At 44.8% G+C, this 14,235-nt stretch overlaps 1 protein-coding gene across 2 annotated transcripts in view; it reads right to left on the minus strand.

The window, feature by feature from the left end:
* Positions 1-1,055: 1,055 nt before the first annotated feature.
* The window catches only part of EXTL3 (exostosin like glycosyltransferase 3), a 123,371-nt gene continuing 110,191 nt past the window's right edge, over positions 1,056-14,235 (minus strand). Inside the window, exon 7 of one of the 2 annotated variants that reach the window (XM_033857593.2) lies at positions 1,056-4,163. In XM_033857593.2, the coding sequence (XP_033713484.1) occupies positions 3,954-4,163 (210 nt within the window). In that variant the 3' untranslated portion in view covers positions 1,056-3,953. The remainder of the gene's footprint in view (positions 4,164-14,235) is intronic. The other variant, XM_033857596.2, reaches the window with a different exon arrangement.

Here is a 14,235-nt window from a genome sequence, read left to right on the forward strand (position 1 = left end):
CTTCTTAACCACATTTTTGAAAATATGGTGGAATCTTCGATTTCAGTGACAATAACATCAACTGCTAACATTGACCACTTTGGCTTACCTTGCTAAGTCCAAGCCAGAACTAGCAGGAACAGAACCTAAGTTAGACATGTTATCTCTGTGTCTAGTACCACGCCCATCTTGACAGCCTCATGTCACTTCGTCTCTCTGGCCCCAGCACACGTGGTAACAAGGAGATGGATGGCTGCAAGAATAGGAGCCTGGCAGCTCCAGCTCCAGACCAAGTAGGCATCCCCACCCGATACGACATCATCTTCCCCCCTCACCTGCCGCAAACCTACCGCATCAGTTGTCAACCCTAGTCTCGGAGTAACACTGAACTGTGGGTCCCAGGCATTCTTAGGCTTGTTAGTACAGACCCAACTCCCAACTGCAGAACCCAGGAGAGGAGCACCCCCAACTCAGCTTTTCTCTGCCTTCCATCCTCCTTCCTGTCTCCATCCGTCTTCTCCAAGCCCGTGACTCGGTGCTCGCTCCCTGAAGATGGCTCTGACCCCACAGCTGAGCAGAAGCCAGACGTCAAAAGGACAGTTAAGCACCAACTAGACGCGGGAGCTCCTTGGAAGTCAGCAAACAACCCCCAGACCGACGGGGCCATTCGAAGCCAGCCCTCTCCTCTGGGCTGGGAACACGTACAACACTTGAGCTCCCCGGCACCACACCACACACACTGAAAAGTTACCGTGAAAAAGTAAAGGAGGCCAACACGTGCCACATGCCACCCCACATCCCGCTCAAACCAGTTCGGTGACACCTACGTTCCTCTCTATGTAATCAAATGACTAATCCCAGAGACGGACGCAGACAAGGCTGCCGGCGTCCACGCACACTGACAGCATCAGCCGGGCTCAGGCACGCAGGCTGCTCCGGGACCAAATCACAGCGTACAGTCGTGCTGGAGGGGCCCGCTGGCCGTGCACGGGTGGCTCCTGGAACCGGGCAGGCACCTTCCCTCAGGCCACTCTAGCGTCCTGCAGAGGAAAACCACAAAAGACTTCCAAGCTTCATGAGTTAAAGTCTCCATTTTATTTTATTTTTTTTACAAAAAATCCAACGTAAGACCATTGTGCTCATGACTGGAAAAGGGGTGGGGCGGATGGACATGGCATGAGTATCAGAGAGCTTCCCCCTTCAAACGCCAGCACTGCAAACAGGAGCTCCCCGAGCACACAGGCAGGCCGCTCCTGAGACCACTCCTGCACGCCCAGCGCACGGGCCCTGGCTTGAGGTGCAGGCCACACAGGCGGAGGACACGACACAGGTGCAAAAGCCCAGAAAGGCCTGATGAGCACCTTGGGGGCTCCCCCTCATTTGGGTGCCTCTCAGTGAAGAGCAAACTGGCCAGCTGGAGAGCAAAGACGCGCCGGGCCCTGGGAGCAAAGACAGCAACGGGGGTTCACGGGACAGCCAAGGAAGCCCACGTGCGCTGCAAGGCTGTCCCGTGCTCCAGGTGAGTCAATCAGGTGGTGCAGGTGACATCTGGGCTTCCCAAGGTGACCGATCGGCATCAAAGGCATTCGAAGCCTGGACCGGGGCCTCTACCTAACCCGCCTTGCAAAAAGCAGCGGCCGTTCTCCAGAAGAACTAACCAAGCCTCCGAAAGCTCTCGCCACCCTCCCTCTCACCATGAGGAGCGTCCTTCACGAATGTGGCCAGTGTCCATCAGAGACTGCTGTCTGGAGTCCTTCAAGTCAGTGTCCTGTTCAGGTCCAAGTAGTGCCACCCTCGTCTGTGCTCAGACATCACCACCCCCTCTACAGTGCCCTGTGACGTCATCCACAGCCTCAGAGTACCAGTTGCTCTGGATCTGCCGCCAGTGCTCAGGGACCCCGCGCTCTGGCTCCAGTGCAGGGGTTCCTGACACAGCTCCTTTCTCATCAGGCCCGCTCAGAGGCAGTCTAGGAGCTCCTCACATTAAGAGAGACAAGATAAAAATAGCAGCCACATTTATAGCTCAAAACACCACACTCTTTGGCTTCCCAAAGGGAAGAAGGCTACTGCTAAAAAGAATAAAGTCCAAGGTCAAAGAAGGGGGAGTTAGAAAGTTAGGAAGCAGGGGGTCTGGACCCCTTCGCTGGGCTGCTGAGCAGCAGAGCTCAATTTCCTAGGTAGCTGCCTCAGCAGGGGAACCACAGGAAGATGCCAGTGGGAATGTCCGGAGGACGGAGCCCTGGTCCTGTCCACCGACGGGGAGAGTCCCTTAGGTCAAGCGGCCCTACAGGTGGGTGTTACCCACAGGACAGAGCCTGGCTTCAAAATGATACTTGAAGAGAACCCATCTGGGGCAGGCAGGTCAGAGGAGGATGTGCCCCCTGGACACAGGAGCACAGGATGTCAAGGTCAGGGGAAGACGGAGCTGGCTTAAGGCATGTACGTGCCCAGGACAAGGCTGAGCCTTTGTTCAGTCAGTTGTGGGGAACCTCCTAGATTCGACTTCAGTGAAGGAAAGTGGGGACCAGAAATACGGTAGAGGCCACGGGCTAAATCCCTGCCAACAGCCACTAACGCCCTCTTTGGTTCCCCTACTGCTGCCACCACCCCCCCAAAAAAAAAAAAATTAGCTTACTTTTATTTCAGCCCAGGAAATAGAAATTTAAACCCAGAGCGGAACGTGGTAATGTGGGGTGTGAATGCCTGTTTCAGGCTGGATTTGAGCTTAACCTAACAAATCCTATCCTCCCACCATTCTGACACATACCAAACCTCAGGGGGTCCCGGAACCAACCCGGCGTGAGGGATCCAATAACTATAGGATGTGGGTCCAGACAGGGGTCGGGGAAGGTGAATTTCACCAAGGTATTATCCCAAGGCAGGTGCCTTGCTGTGACTCCCCGGCCAGCCGGGTGGGGATCAAAGGATGCTCGTTTGCTCTGCGGCAGAGAGTAGGCCGACCTGCAACCACTCAGACCACACCTGAAGTGCAGCCCACCAGGCTTCTGTTCTCGTACATGAGAGAACCTGCAGGAAAGTCTGTAGCCAAAGCACAACATGTCTTTCAAAGGAGGGTCGAGCAAGAAGAGCCATTTGGGGGTCTGTCTGCAGGTCTCGGTCCTTCCTCAGTCTTCTCTCCCAAACAGGGGGTAGGGAGAGAGCTGGGCTGAGAACCCAGACAGCACGACCCAGCGGGGAGTCCTCAAACCCACCAAGTCCTGCACAGGGAGGCTCCACTGCCCCCAAAGGTGCAGATCCCCATACCTCGAGCTACAGAGCCCTGGTTGGCAACAGGTCTTATCTTGGGCAGGGCCCTGTAACAGGGCCACGCCCAGCCCTTTCTTGTTTCTGCACACAGATAGATGCCCCTGGGGAGGACGGAGATGATCTGTAAAGATGAGCCAGATACCAGAAGGCCAGGATCCATCTCCACCAAAATACAGACCACCGTGGTACGTCCCTCACTTTGTGAGATGGGCAGAAATGCCAAACTCCCCCTCAAATATATATATATATGTATATGTGAGTGTGTGTGCATATATACATACACACGCACATGTATATACACATATATGTGTATATATATACACATGTATATAAATAAGCCTCGAATGGCAAATCTGAAACTTTCTTTTTAAATAATAATAGTAGTTGTTAGTGAATTAAAAACCACAAACCAGCTGCCCTGGGCTTATGAACTGTGTGAGTGACTCTCCAGAGTCCCTGTGGCCCTCAGTGTAAGCTATCACCAGTGCCCTGTGTAGGGAGCCCTGGTGTCCTGGGACCAGGGCTCTGGCCAGTGTGGCTGATTTCAAGAGCAAGGCAGCTCTGTCCCTCCCACTCTCCCTGCCGGCTCTCCCAGCAGAGGGTCTGGGCCACCCACCCAGTGGGCATCCCTGAGGTCCGTCCACGTCTAGGGACCTCAGGAGCTGCCTCCCTCACTCTGCTCATCCTCTCCCATATGCGCAACGCCCCTAGATGAACTTGAAGCACTTGGTCTTGTCGTGGGGCAGGCGGGTCTTGAAGAGCACAGAGTCCACGCGGAACTGTGTGTACAGCAGGGGCATATAGCCGTACACCTTGACAAAGAAGTTGATACACTTGTGCCGCTCGTGAAAGTGGGAATCGTCGTGTGACAGAGCCTGAGGGCATCCTGGGCATCGGAAAGTCCACCGTGACGTCACCTGGGAGCGGGGAAGAAAGAGCACAAAGTGAGAACCACAGGTGCTGAGACAGAGACCCCAGAGCTTAACCAACCGATGCCTCCTCTTCCACGGTGACGACACCGAGTCAATGGCTACACTCACTCAGAGCAAGTCGGGAGCCAGAGCCCAGGGCTCTCTTCCTGCCACGGACAGATCTACATTATTATTAAGGACACGCTTCCAAACTATACGTAACCAATATCAAAAGCCTTGAGGTGTTCAGTGGTGCTTATCTCAGTAACACTACTTCTACTATTTATCTTGGCTGCACAGCAAGATGTAGGTATAAAGTTGTTCATTTCATCAGTGTTTTTAATAGCAAACTACTGGAAAACTACCCATCAAAGGGGGATAGATAAATCATTATAAAATACTACATGTCCATTAAAAAAGATGTTTAAGAAAGTTATATTTAAAGACATGGAAAAGTGGTCATATTATAGTTAGTGGTTATTATGATGATGAAATTCCAAGCAATTAGAAAAGTATGAAGAATAATACAACAGCTTCACTATCAACAACATGGCAGATTAAATAACATAAACCCCCCTGAGCACAGAATCCCTGAAAAGGCAGGATGAAATACAGAAACCGTCTCTTTAAATATATTGGCTGAGCTTATAATGAAATAAGTCAAGTCCTCAGAAGCCAAAGTAATGAAAAGGCCTGAATCCAGCAAGACAGCCAGGAGCTCGGGTTTTCATGAGGCTGGAGCGCTCACAGTCAGGAAATCAGATTGGAGACTTTTTGAAACCCTGGGACCCAGTGGAAGGCCACAAGGGCAGGAGGCAGCCCTGCAGAGAGAGGCGGTGAAGCAGCATTTCCTTCTCAGTCTGAGCTCTAAGTGGAGGAGGAAACATCCCCTCTGAGAAGCTGACAACCAGAAGCCGGCCCTCACACAGCTGAGGCTAGAATTATAACCCCCCGTGTGTCCTGAAAAGCCCCAACATGCTAATTTAGCTTAAACAGGTCTCAAGGAGGTAGTAAGCCAAGGCACATGGAAGAAGCAAGTACAAATCCTCTCGGACTCAGGCCTCAAAGAAGTGCTATAAGCAAAACCCCAAAGAATATGACGTCACAATCAAAAGTCACAAAAAAGGGGATGGGTCGCATGAAGGAGACTGCAGAAAGAAACAACAGAACCAGACCCCAAAACACTGCAAAACAGCAGAAATATCAGATAGGGACGGTAACAATAAGTGTGTATCATATGTACAATAAAATTCTGAAAGATTACTCAAGGTTTGATGGAAGAAACAGGGACTATCAAAAAAATCCTTGTGGATATGAAAAAGAACCAAATAGGGACTTCCCTGGCGGTCCAGTGGTTAAGACTCTGCACTTCCCATGCAAGAGGCGCAGGTTCAATCCCTGGTTGGGGAAGTAAGATCCCATATGCCGCATGGCACTGCTAAAAGAAAAAAATTAAAAAGAAAGAACCAAATAGGACAACAGAATTGAAAAGTATATTAAACTTACTGTGGTCATCACCTCATGATGGTTTGTAACAAATCGTTATGTTGTACACCTTAAACTTATAAAGTGCTGTGCGTCAATTACATCTCAATAAAACTGGGGGGAAATAAGTATACTGAATTAACTCAGATACTCAATGGATGGGTGAAGAGAAAATCAGTGACGAAAAGTATACTAAAATTATTACCCAGAATAGAAAATATTGAAAAAAAGCTTTAAAGAAATATGAAAGCAAGGTTAAGAGACATGGAAAGAGATACTGTATGATTCCATTTATATAAAGTTCAAAACTGATCCTGGAGCAGAAGACAGCCATCATTCTGGCAGCTGAGCACTCCTTCCTGCTCTGAGCCTCGCCCCAGCCCCCGGGGCCCAGCACATGCTCTGCCCTGCCCGCCCGCCCCCTGCTGCAGGCGCTCAGCCTCAGCTTCTGAGCCCCAGCAGAGAGCCTCCGCCTCCGGGGTTTCCACTCCGTCGCTCCAGGCTGGGAGGGTAGGCCGGGGAAGTGAGGGCAGATGCGGAAAGCAGGGAGGAGTGCAGAGTCGGGGGCCAGGGCAGCAGAGACTACGGCAGAGCACGCCCCACCCCGACGCCCTCCCCTGTCTCCTGTGCCGGGCACTAAATGGTGCTTTGGAATCTTTTACCTGTTGTGCCCAGTTCTGCTCAAGCCCACTTGAGGAGCATGTTGTGTATTTATCCTTGTTTACCAAAGACCAAACACTGGCTCGGAGGCAGTCTCACTCCCCTGCCTCTCCAGTTAGTGAGAATCTGCGCGTAGACTGGTCTAGGCTTTTGATGTGTCTCAGCCACAGAGGAACTAAACCTCTGAGCTCTCCCTGGTCCAGCGATCCCTGATAGGTGTAGGACCTTTGTAGAGAGCGCTCCTCTTCTAAGGGCTCATCGGGGAGCAGGTGTAACTTGTCTGGCCTCACTCCACGTGTGTAGCCTGTGCCCTGGGCCTGGACCGGTTACGCCGTCAGCAAGGAGATGCTCGGGCTCCAGCCAGCCTTGCTGCCCCAGAGAATCATGGAACGTGTTCCGAGAATATGGGGACTAAGAGTTCCCAACCCCAGGCCTGAAGACGCAGCTTGCTCTCATGCAGCTCTGTGTTGTATTCTATGTTATTTTGCTACCTGATCATTCTAGTTTAAAAAAAAAAAAAGACTCAGCAAAAATTATGGAAATCTGAATAAAGGATAAACCCTGGTAATATAAAATGTATCAATATTGATTCATTAATTGGGACAAATGTACCATACTAATGTAAGATGTTAATAATAGGGGAAACTATATGGGGGTATATGGGAATTCTGCACTGTCTTTGTAACTTCTATTTTAATATCAAGAGTTTATTTTAAAGGTAAGCCATAGTGTTTAGGGATACATACTTAGGTGATAAAAGTGTAAAGAAAAACAACAATGAAGTGGATATCATTAAAGACATGACAGTAACTGTATTCATCTCCTAGGGCTGTTGTAACAAACTACCACAAATTCAGTGACTCAAGAAACCAGAAATTGACTCTCTCACAGCTCTGGAGGCTGGAGTCTATAATCAAGGTGTCAGCTGGGCATCCTCTCTCTGAAGGCTGTAGGAAACAGCCTGCTCCATGCCCTTCTCTTAGTGCCTGCACTGCCGCAGCCCTTGGCCTTCCCTGGCTTGTAGATGAGGCTCCATCATCACACAGCACTCTCCCCTCAAGTGTCTGTGCCTCTGTGTCTCTTCTTACGAGGACATCAGTCATCATGGACTCAGGGCCCACTGTACTCTACTATGACTTCATCTCAACTTGATTATATCTGCAAAGACCCTATTGCCAAATAAAGTCACATTCACACGTTAACAGGGGTTAGGACTTAAACATATCTTTTGGCGGGTCACAATAAACAGCCTGCCCTCTGGCCTCAAAAATTTTATGTCCTTCCTCTATGCAAAATACATTCATCCAGCATCTCTTAAAACTCTTAACCCATTCCAGGATCAACACTAAGTCCAAAATCTCATCCAAATACAATCAACTCAGTCCCAAATCTCTTTTAAATCGTCTATATTGGATATGGTTAAGACTGTGGATATGGTCCATCCTGGGATAAAATTCCTCTCTATCTGTGGACACGTGAAACCTAGAGGACAATTATCTATCTCAAAAATGCAACGGTGGGACAGGCATAAGATAGACATTCTATTTCAAAAGAGAGAAACAGGGAAGAAAAAGAGGCCATGCATCCCGAACAAGTCAAAACCTCAGTAGGGCAAGTCCCCTTAGGTTTCAAGGCACGAGAGCAACCCTCTCTGTCCTCCTGGACTGGGGGCGCAGCAGCCCTCAGGAGGTGGCCCCGCCCTCTGGAGCCAAGGGGGTGTGGTCCTGCCTCTGGGCCACTGGTGACCGCAGCAGCCCCACCAGCCTCTGAGCCATTCTTCCCATCACCTGAAGCGAGTAACACATTCTCAGCCAACTAGCTCTATCGGCCCACTTCCTGCTGGTAGAATCCCAGGAGTTCCTTCTTTCAGTTCGCCCTGTCTCTGTCCCCTTCGGCTCAAGCTCGCAGTGGTCCTGACTTCTGGAAGCTGGAAGTCAGAAATCGAGGTGTTGGCAGGGCCACGTGCTGCTCTGTGAGGGGCCCAGGAGGAATCGGTTCTACGCCTTTCTCTTTGGGGTTCCTTGGCTCACACGTCACTCGCATCTCTGCCTCACGTCACATGGGGTTCTCCCTGTGTGTGTGCCTCTGGGTCTCTTCACCTCTCGTAACAGGACACCAGCCATACGATTAAGGGCTCACCCTACTCCAGTCTTGACTTCATTTCAACTTGACTGCGTTTGCAAAGACCCTATTTACAGTTAAGATTACATACACAAGTACTGGGATTAGGACTCAAACATATCTTTTTTTTTTTTTTTTGGTGGGGGGAGACACAATTCAACCCACAACAGTGATTAAAACTGGGGCTGAGGAAGGAGGTTGAGATTGGGAAGGGGCATGCAGGAGCTTCTGGGGTCCCGACACCCCATGTTAAATGGGTTGTTTTATAATAATTAAGCTGTGCACCTAAATTTTATGCCTTTTTCTATATGAGCATTACATTTTACAACTTAAAAGTTTGAAAAAAATAAAGAAAATGAAGAAACAAGCAACCTGAATATTTTTATAATCATTAAAGAAATTGAATCTATAGTTTAGTACCCTCCTACAAAAGACATGTAAAGCCCCAAAAGATGTCAAAGGTTGAGTTCTACCAAGCCTCCTAGAAAACACAATCCCAATTGTGCACAAACTCTTCCATAAAATAGAAAAAAAGGGGAACTTGCCCCAAACTCATATAATGAGACTAATTACAATTTTCATACCAAAACCAGAAATAAATAATACTAGAAAGGAACTTCCCTGGTAGAGCAGTGGTTAAGAATCCGCCTGCCAATGCAGCGGACACAGGTTTGATCCCTGGTCCAGGAAGATCCCACATTCCGCAGAGCAACGAAGCCCATGCACCACAACTACTGAGCCTGCACTCTAGAGCCCGTGAGCCACAACTACTGAGCCCGTGTGCCACAATTACTAAAGCCCGTGCACCTAGAACCCGTGCTCCACAACGAGAAGCAACCACAATGAGAAGCCCGCGCACCGCAACTAAGAGTAGCCCCCCACTTGCCGCAACTAGGGAAAGCCCACACACAGCAACGAAGACCCAACGCAACCAAAAATAAATAAATAAATTTTAAAAAATAATAATACTAGAAAGGAAAAATCACAGGCTCACTTACTCATGAACACGAATTCAAGTAATCCAAACAAAATACCAGAAAACCAAATCCAGAAATTTATAAAAAGAATTGTGACCAAATGTGTTTATCCAAAGAAAGCATGAATGTCAACACAAGAGATTAAAGATAAAACACATGACTGTATCAATGGATAATAGGGAATGTACTCAATAAAATTAAAGAATCATTCATAATAAAGATCCTTAGCTAATAAGGAACAGGAAGAAACTTCAGTAAGCTAAAATGTAAAGCAAGCATCACACCTAACAGCACACTATCTGAAGCATCCCTTTAAAATCACGAATAAAACCACGATGCCCGTCATCACTATTTCTATTCAATACTGTACTAGAGGTCCTGGCTACTATAAAAAATAAAATAAAGTGGCTTATGAGGATTGGAAAGGAAAAAACAAAACAGTTCTTTGCATGAGGGATATATGACGGTCAACACAGAAAACCCGTATCAATCAACAAAAATTTTTAAATGGAGTTTTAGCAAGTTTCCTAGATATAAGAAACATAGTTCTATAACGATGAAAGAAAATGTAACTTTTGGAAAATACCATTTAAAATATCAACAAAATATACAGAATACCTAGAAATAAGTCTAACAAAAGATGTTCAGAGACCTCTATTGCAAAATTATTGTGGAACTTTATAGCCTGGGGATTATATAATATTCGATAATTTTTAAAAGATATCAATTTTCCCCATTTCACCTAGATTCAATTCCTACCAAAATCCCAACTCTGTGTGTGTCTGTGTCTGTCTTGCCAAGCTAATGATTCCAAAATTTATGTGGGAGGAGAAAGGGCCAACAATAGGCAAGACACTCTTGAAACACAGGGTTAGGTTAAAGAGGATTTGTCTCAGCAGATAAAAAAATAATAATTCTAAAGATATGACAATTAATGTGATTTTGGCACATGAACAAACTGGACCAACAGACCAGAATAAAAGAGTCCTTAAACAGATCCATGTACACACAGACATTTGAACAATGACAGACCAGCACTGCAGATCACTGGGTATGGATGAACTAAGTGTGCAATAAAAACTGCTTAGGAGACAAAAATGAAATTGGGACCCTATCTCACATTATACACAAAAATCACTTCCACATGGATTAATGATTTAAATACAACAGGGCAAAACCTAAAACTTTTAGAAGAGTATGGGGGAGACTTTGGGACAATGAACATGAATAAACTATAGTTACAAGCATCAACACTGACTAAGCTCACAAACAGACTGAGTTTTTTAAAAGCTAAATGCAGAGGAATGCTCATAGTTTGATTCATTTACATAAAGCTTAAAAATGCCGATCATTTAGAGATGAATACGCATATGGTAAAAGCATTTTTTTAAGGGAGGAGGGGAAGGGGATTTTTAAAACAAAACTCAGGCTGGCAATTATCTATGGAAGGAAGAAGCAGGCTGGGATTATGGAGGTACATGTACAATGGATGGGTATTTAAAATATTACACCTTATTTTCAGTATCATTTTTATTCCACGGGTCTTTGTTTAAAGACGGTATATATTTAAAGAATCATATGACTATATATGTATGAAACACATGCTACTAGTTTAAAATACAGAAATGAAATGTTATGCTTAAAAAAGGGGAAGAATGTAACAAACAAGCAAACCCACCAGTTGTGTCAAATATTGACACTTTGCCCTATTTGTTTCAGATTACATATATATTTTTCCTTTTTTTTTTTTTAAGAAACAAAACATTACAAATAGAGTTATTCCTTGTGCCATCCTCCCTCCTTCCTTTCCTCTCCTGCTAGGTCATGGGGAACATGACCTTTAATTATACTTGATAAAATCAAACTTTCTTCAGAACAGATATCTCAATGTACACACCCACCAGCTCTGTACAGTATCTGCAATTTTAACACATCCTTACTAACATCTGTTACTATCACTTTCATTTCTGCCCATTTGATGTGTATAAACTATACCCCATTGTTTTACCTTACACTTCCCTAATTATTACAGAAGTTGAGCATCTTTCCACATGTTTATTAGTCATCTAGGTTTCTACTTCATTGAACTACTTTTTTACAAACTAAATGAATCAATTGAGTAGTCTTTTTTTCTCGTTTGGAAATTCTTTCTCTGAGTATTAATTCTTTGTCATTTATCAGCATTGTAAATGTCCCAGTCTGTGGACATAGAGGTTTGCTGAACAAAGTTTTGAATTTTAATATATTCAAACCAATCAGTCTTTTCCTCTATATTTTGCACTTTTCGTCTCTCTTTGTCTATGATCACAAAAATACTTCTGTACTTTTTGTTAGAAGTGTTAAAGCTTGCATTCACATTTGGTTGATTAACCTATCTGGAATTTACTCTGCGTATGGTATGATGACATGTATTTCTGTTTCACAGAGAAAACCAATTATCCCAGCATTCATTCGCAGATGCCACCTTTATCACGTAGCAAGTTTCCACACAGGCGTGGGTCTGTGTCTAGACTCTGCTTTGTGCCACTGATTTATCTGTCAACCCCTGTGCCAATATCACCTTGTCCTAATTATGTATTTTATTACCATGTCATGGTTTCTGACAAGGCAAATCCACATCTTCTTCACTGGTGTCTTGGCTATTCTGGTCCTTTGCCTTTCGATACAAGTTTGAGGATCTGTGTGTCAAGTTTCACTCCAAGCCAAATTAAACCAAATAAAGTATCCTAACAGGATTCTGATTAGAGTTACACTGACATTTTAGACTTGGGGAGAACTGCTATCCTGATGATATGAATGTGGATGTGGTCTCTATCTCCATTTATTTAGTGGGTAACCTTATCTTACTACTGACTTCAATGGGGATCTTCTAAACTTTCACGATTCAGCATAATGTTTGCTGTAGTATTCAGGTTTTCAATAAATTCTGGAAATTCTCATATTTTTCAACTGCCCCTCCCACTTTCTCTCTACTCTTCCCTTCCTGGTTTTATGTTACACCTTCTCCTTACAGCCTCCATGTCTTTTTCTAATTTATTTATTTATTTATTTATTTTTGGCTGTGTTAGGTGTTCATTGCTGCTCTAGCTGCAGTAAGCAGGGGCTACTCTTGGTTGCGGTGCACGGGCTTCTCATTGCAGTGGCTTCTCTCATTGCAGAGCACAGGCTCTAGGCACACGGGCTTCAGTAGTTGTGGCATGTGGGCTTAGTAGTTGTGGCCCGCGGGCTCTAGAGCGCAGGCTCAATAGTTGTGGCGCACAGGCTTAGTTGCTCCATGGCATGTGGGATCTTCCCGGACCAGGGCTCAAACCCATGTCCCCTGCATTGGCAGGTGGACTCTTAACCACTGTGCCACCAGGGAAGCCCCTCCATGTCTCTTAACCTTTCTTATTTTCCATCTCTTTATATCTCTGTAATACTTCCTTGGAAATTTCTTCACATTTATCTTCTAGGTCATTAATTTTGTCTTCAGCTAAGTCTTATCTTTTTATCCCATTCACAGAGATTTTCATTTTAATAACTATAATTTTCATTTCAAACCTGTTTGTTCTGTTTTCTTTCTGAATGTCTGTCTTTTCCTGAATAATTTTAAAATTATTACTATTATAAATTGAGAAAAACATTAAAATTGAATGGCCCATCCTGTTCATTATAGCTGAAGAATAATCCTCACACACAGCCAATATCAGCCATCAGAAGCCAGGTCTCTGGAGTTGAAACTGAGGAGTGATCATGATCACAGGCCAGGCTCCAAGGGACACACCTCAGAGACAAAACTCTGAGGGAGTCACAACCCCCAGAGGTCCCTTCACAGGACCCCACCGGTCCCCTTCCTTCACCCTCCCACCCATCGGCAGCTCTCTAGAGCTCTTCCAGTTTACAATGAGTCACTTACTACTATTCCCACCAGCTTTCACTGAAGCAGGAGACGGATGTCAAGGCAAACAGCATCTATGTCCAGTATTCTACTTTGTTCTCCCTGTACCTAAAAATCTTCCTCCTCATCTCAGACGCCAGCATACAACCTCAGGGTTGTCCCTTAACCTGCAAATGACTCCACTTTGGCACAAAAAAGTTATTTTATACTGTTGTTTTCACTGAAGCAGTGGTTTCCAAATAAACATTTTTAATCATGTAACCAATCAGTAAAAAATTTTGAGATTGCAACCTCAGTGTATTTATTTAAAATATATATATATTAATATTTATATATTACATAATAAAACATACAAAAAATTAAGAGGAATAAAGTAACAACTGTAAGTTGAAGCTTGACTGTTTACTTAAGCAATACCATGGACTGTATTTTACCCAGGAACATTCCAGGTAATTTTAGTCTAAGAGAAGTTATGCTTAGTAACAGTAAGGAAAATCATTAATAGATGTTGAGAACTTACTCAACATTAATATTAAGATGCTTACCTATGCGTCCTCTCTCTACTTCCTTATCCCCTAAGCCAGCCATCTATCGTCTCAATGCTTTATGAATTTTTAATCCTTTATTCTGAATGAAGCCTATTTACATTCTAGATCTTTTCCTCCTCAAAAAGATAACAGTACATTATTCAAAGCAATAATATGAAATTAACTCCCTGTTTATTCAGTCAATATTGTTAAGATATTAACATTATTGAAAGAATACTGCTATCATATAAAAGTCATACCTTCCTAATTATAACAAGGGAGGGGACAGTGACAATTTGAAGTATTTAAAGCAAAAAAAATTACTATTTTATAACATAAAATAGTACATATACCTGATAAAATTAGGTAAGTTAATGAAAATATTCAGCTTAAACTGGTTCTATAATATGAAGTAAATAACTGGACTCAAA

The sequence above is a fragment of the Tursiops truncatus genome, chromosome 6, assembly GCF_011762595.2.
Source record: "Tursiops truncatus isolate mTurTru1 chromosome 6, mTurTru1.mat.Y, whole genome shotgun sequence".
NCBI classification, from domain to species: domain Eukaryota; kingdom Metazoa; phylum Chordata; class Mammalia; order Artiodactyla; family Delphinidae; genus Tursiops; species Tursiops truncatus.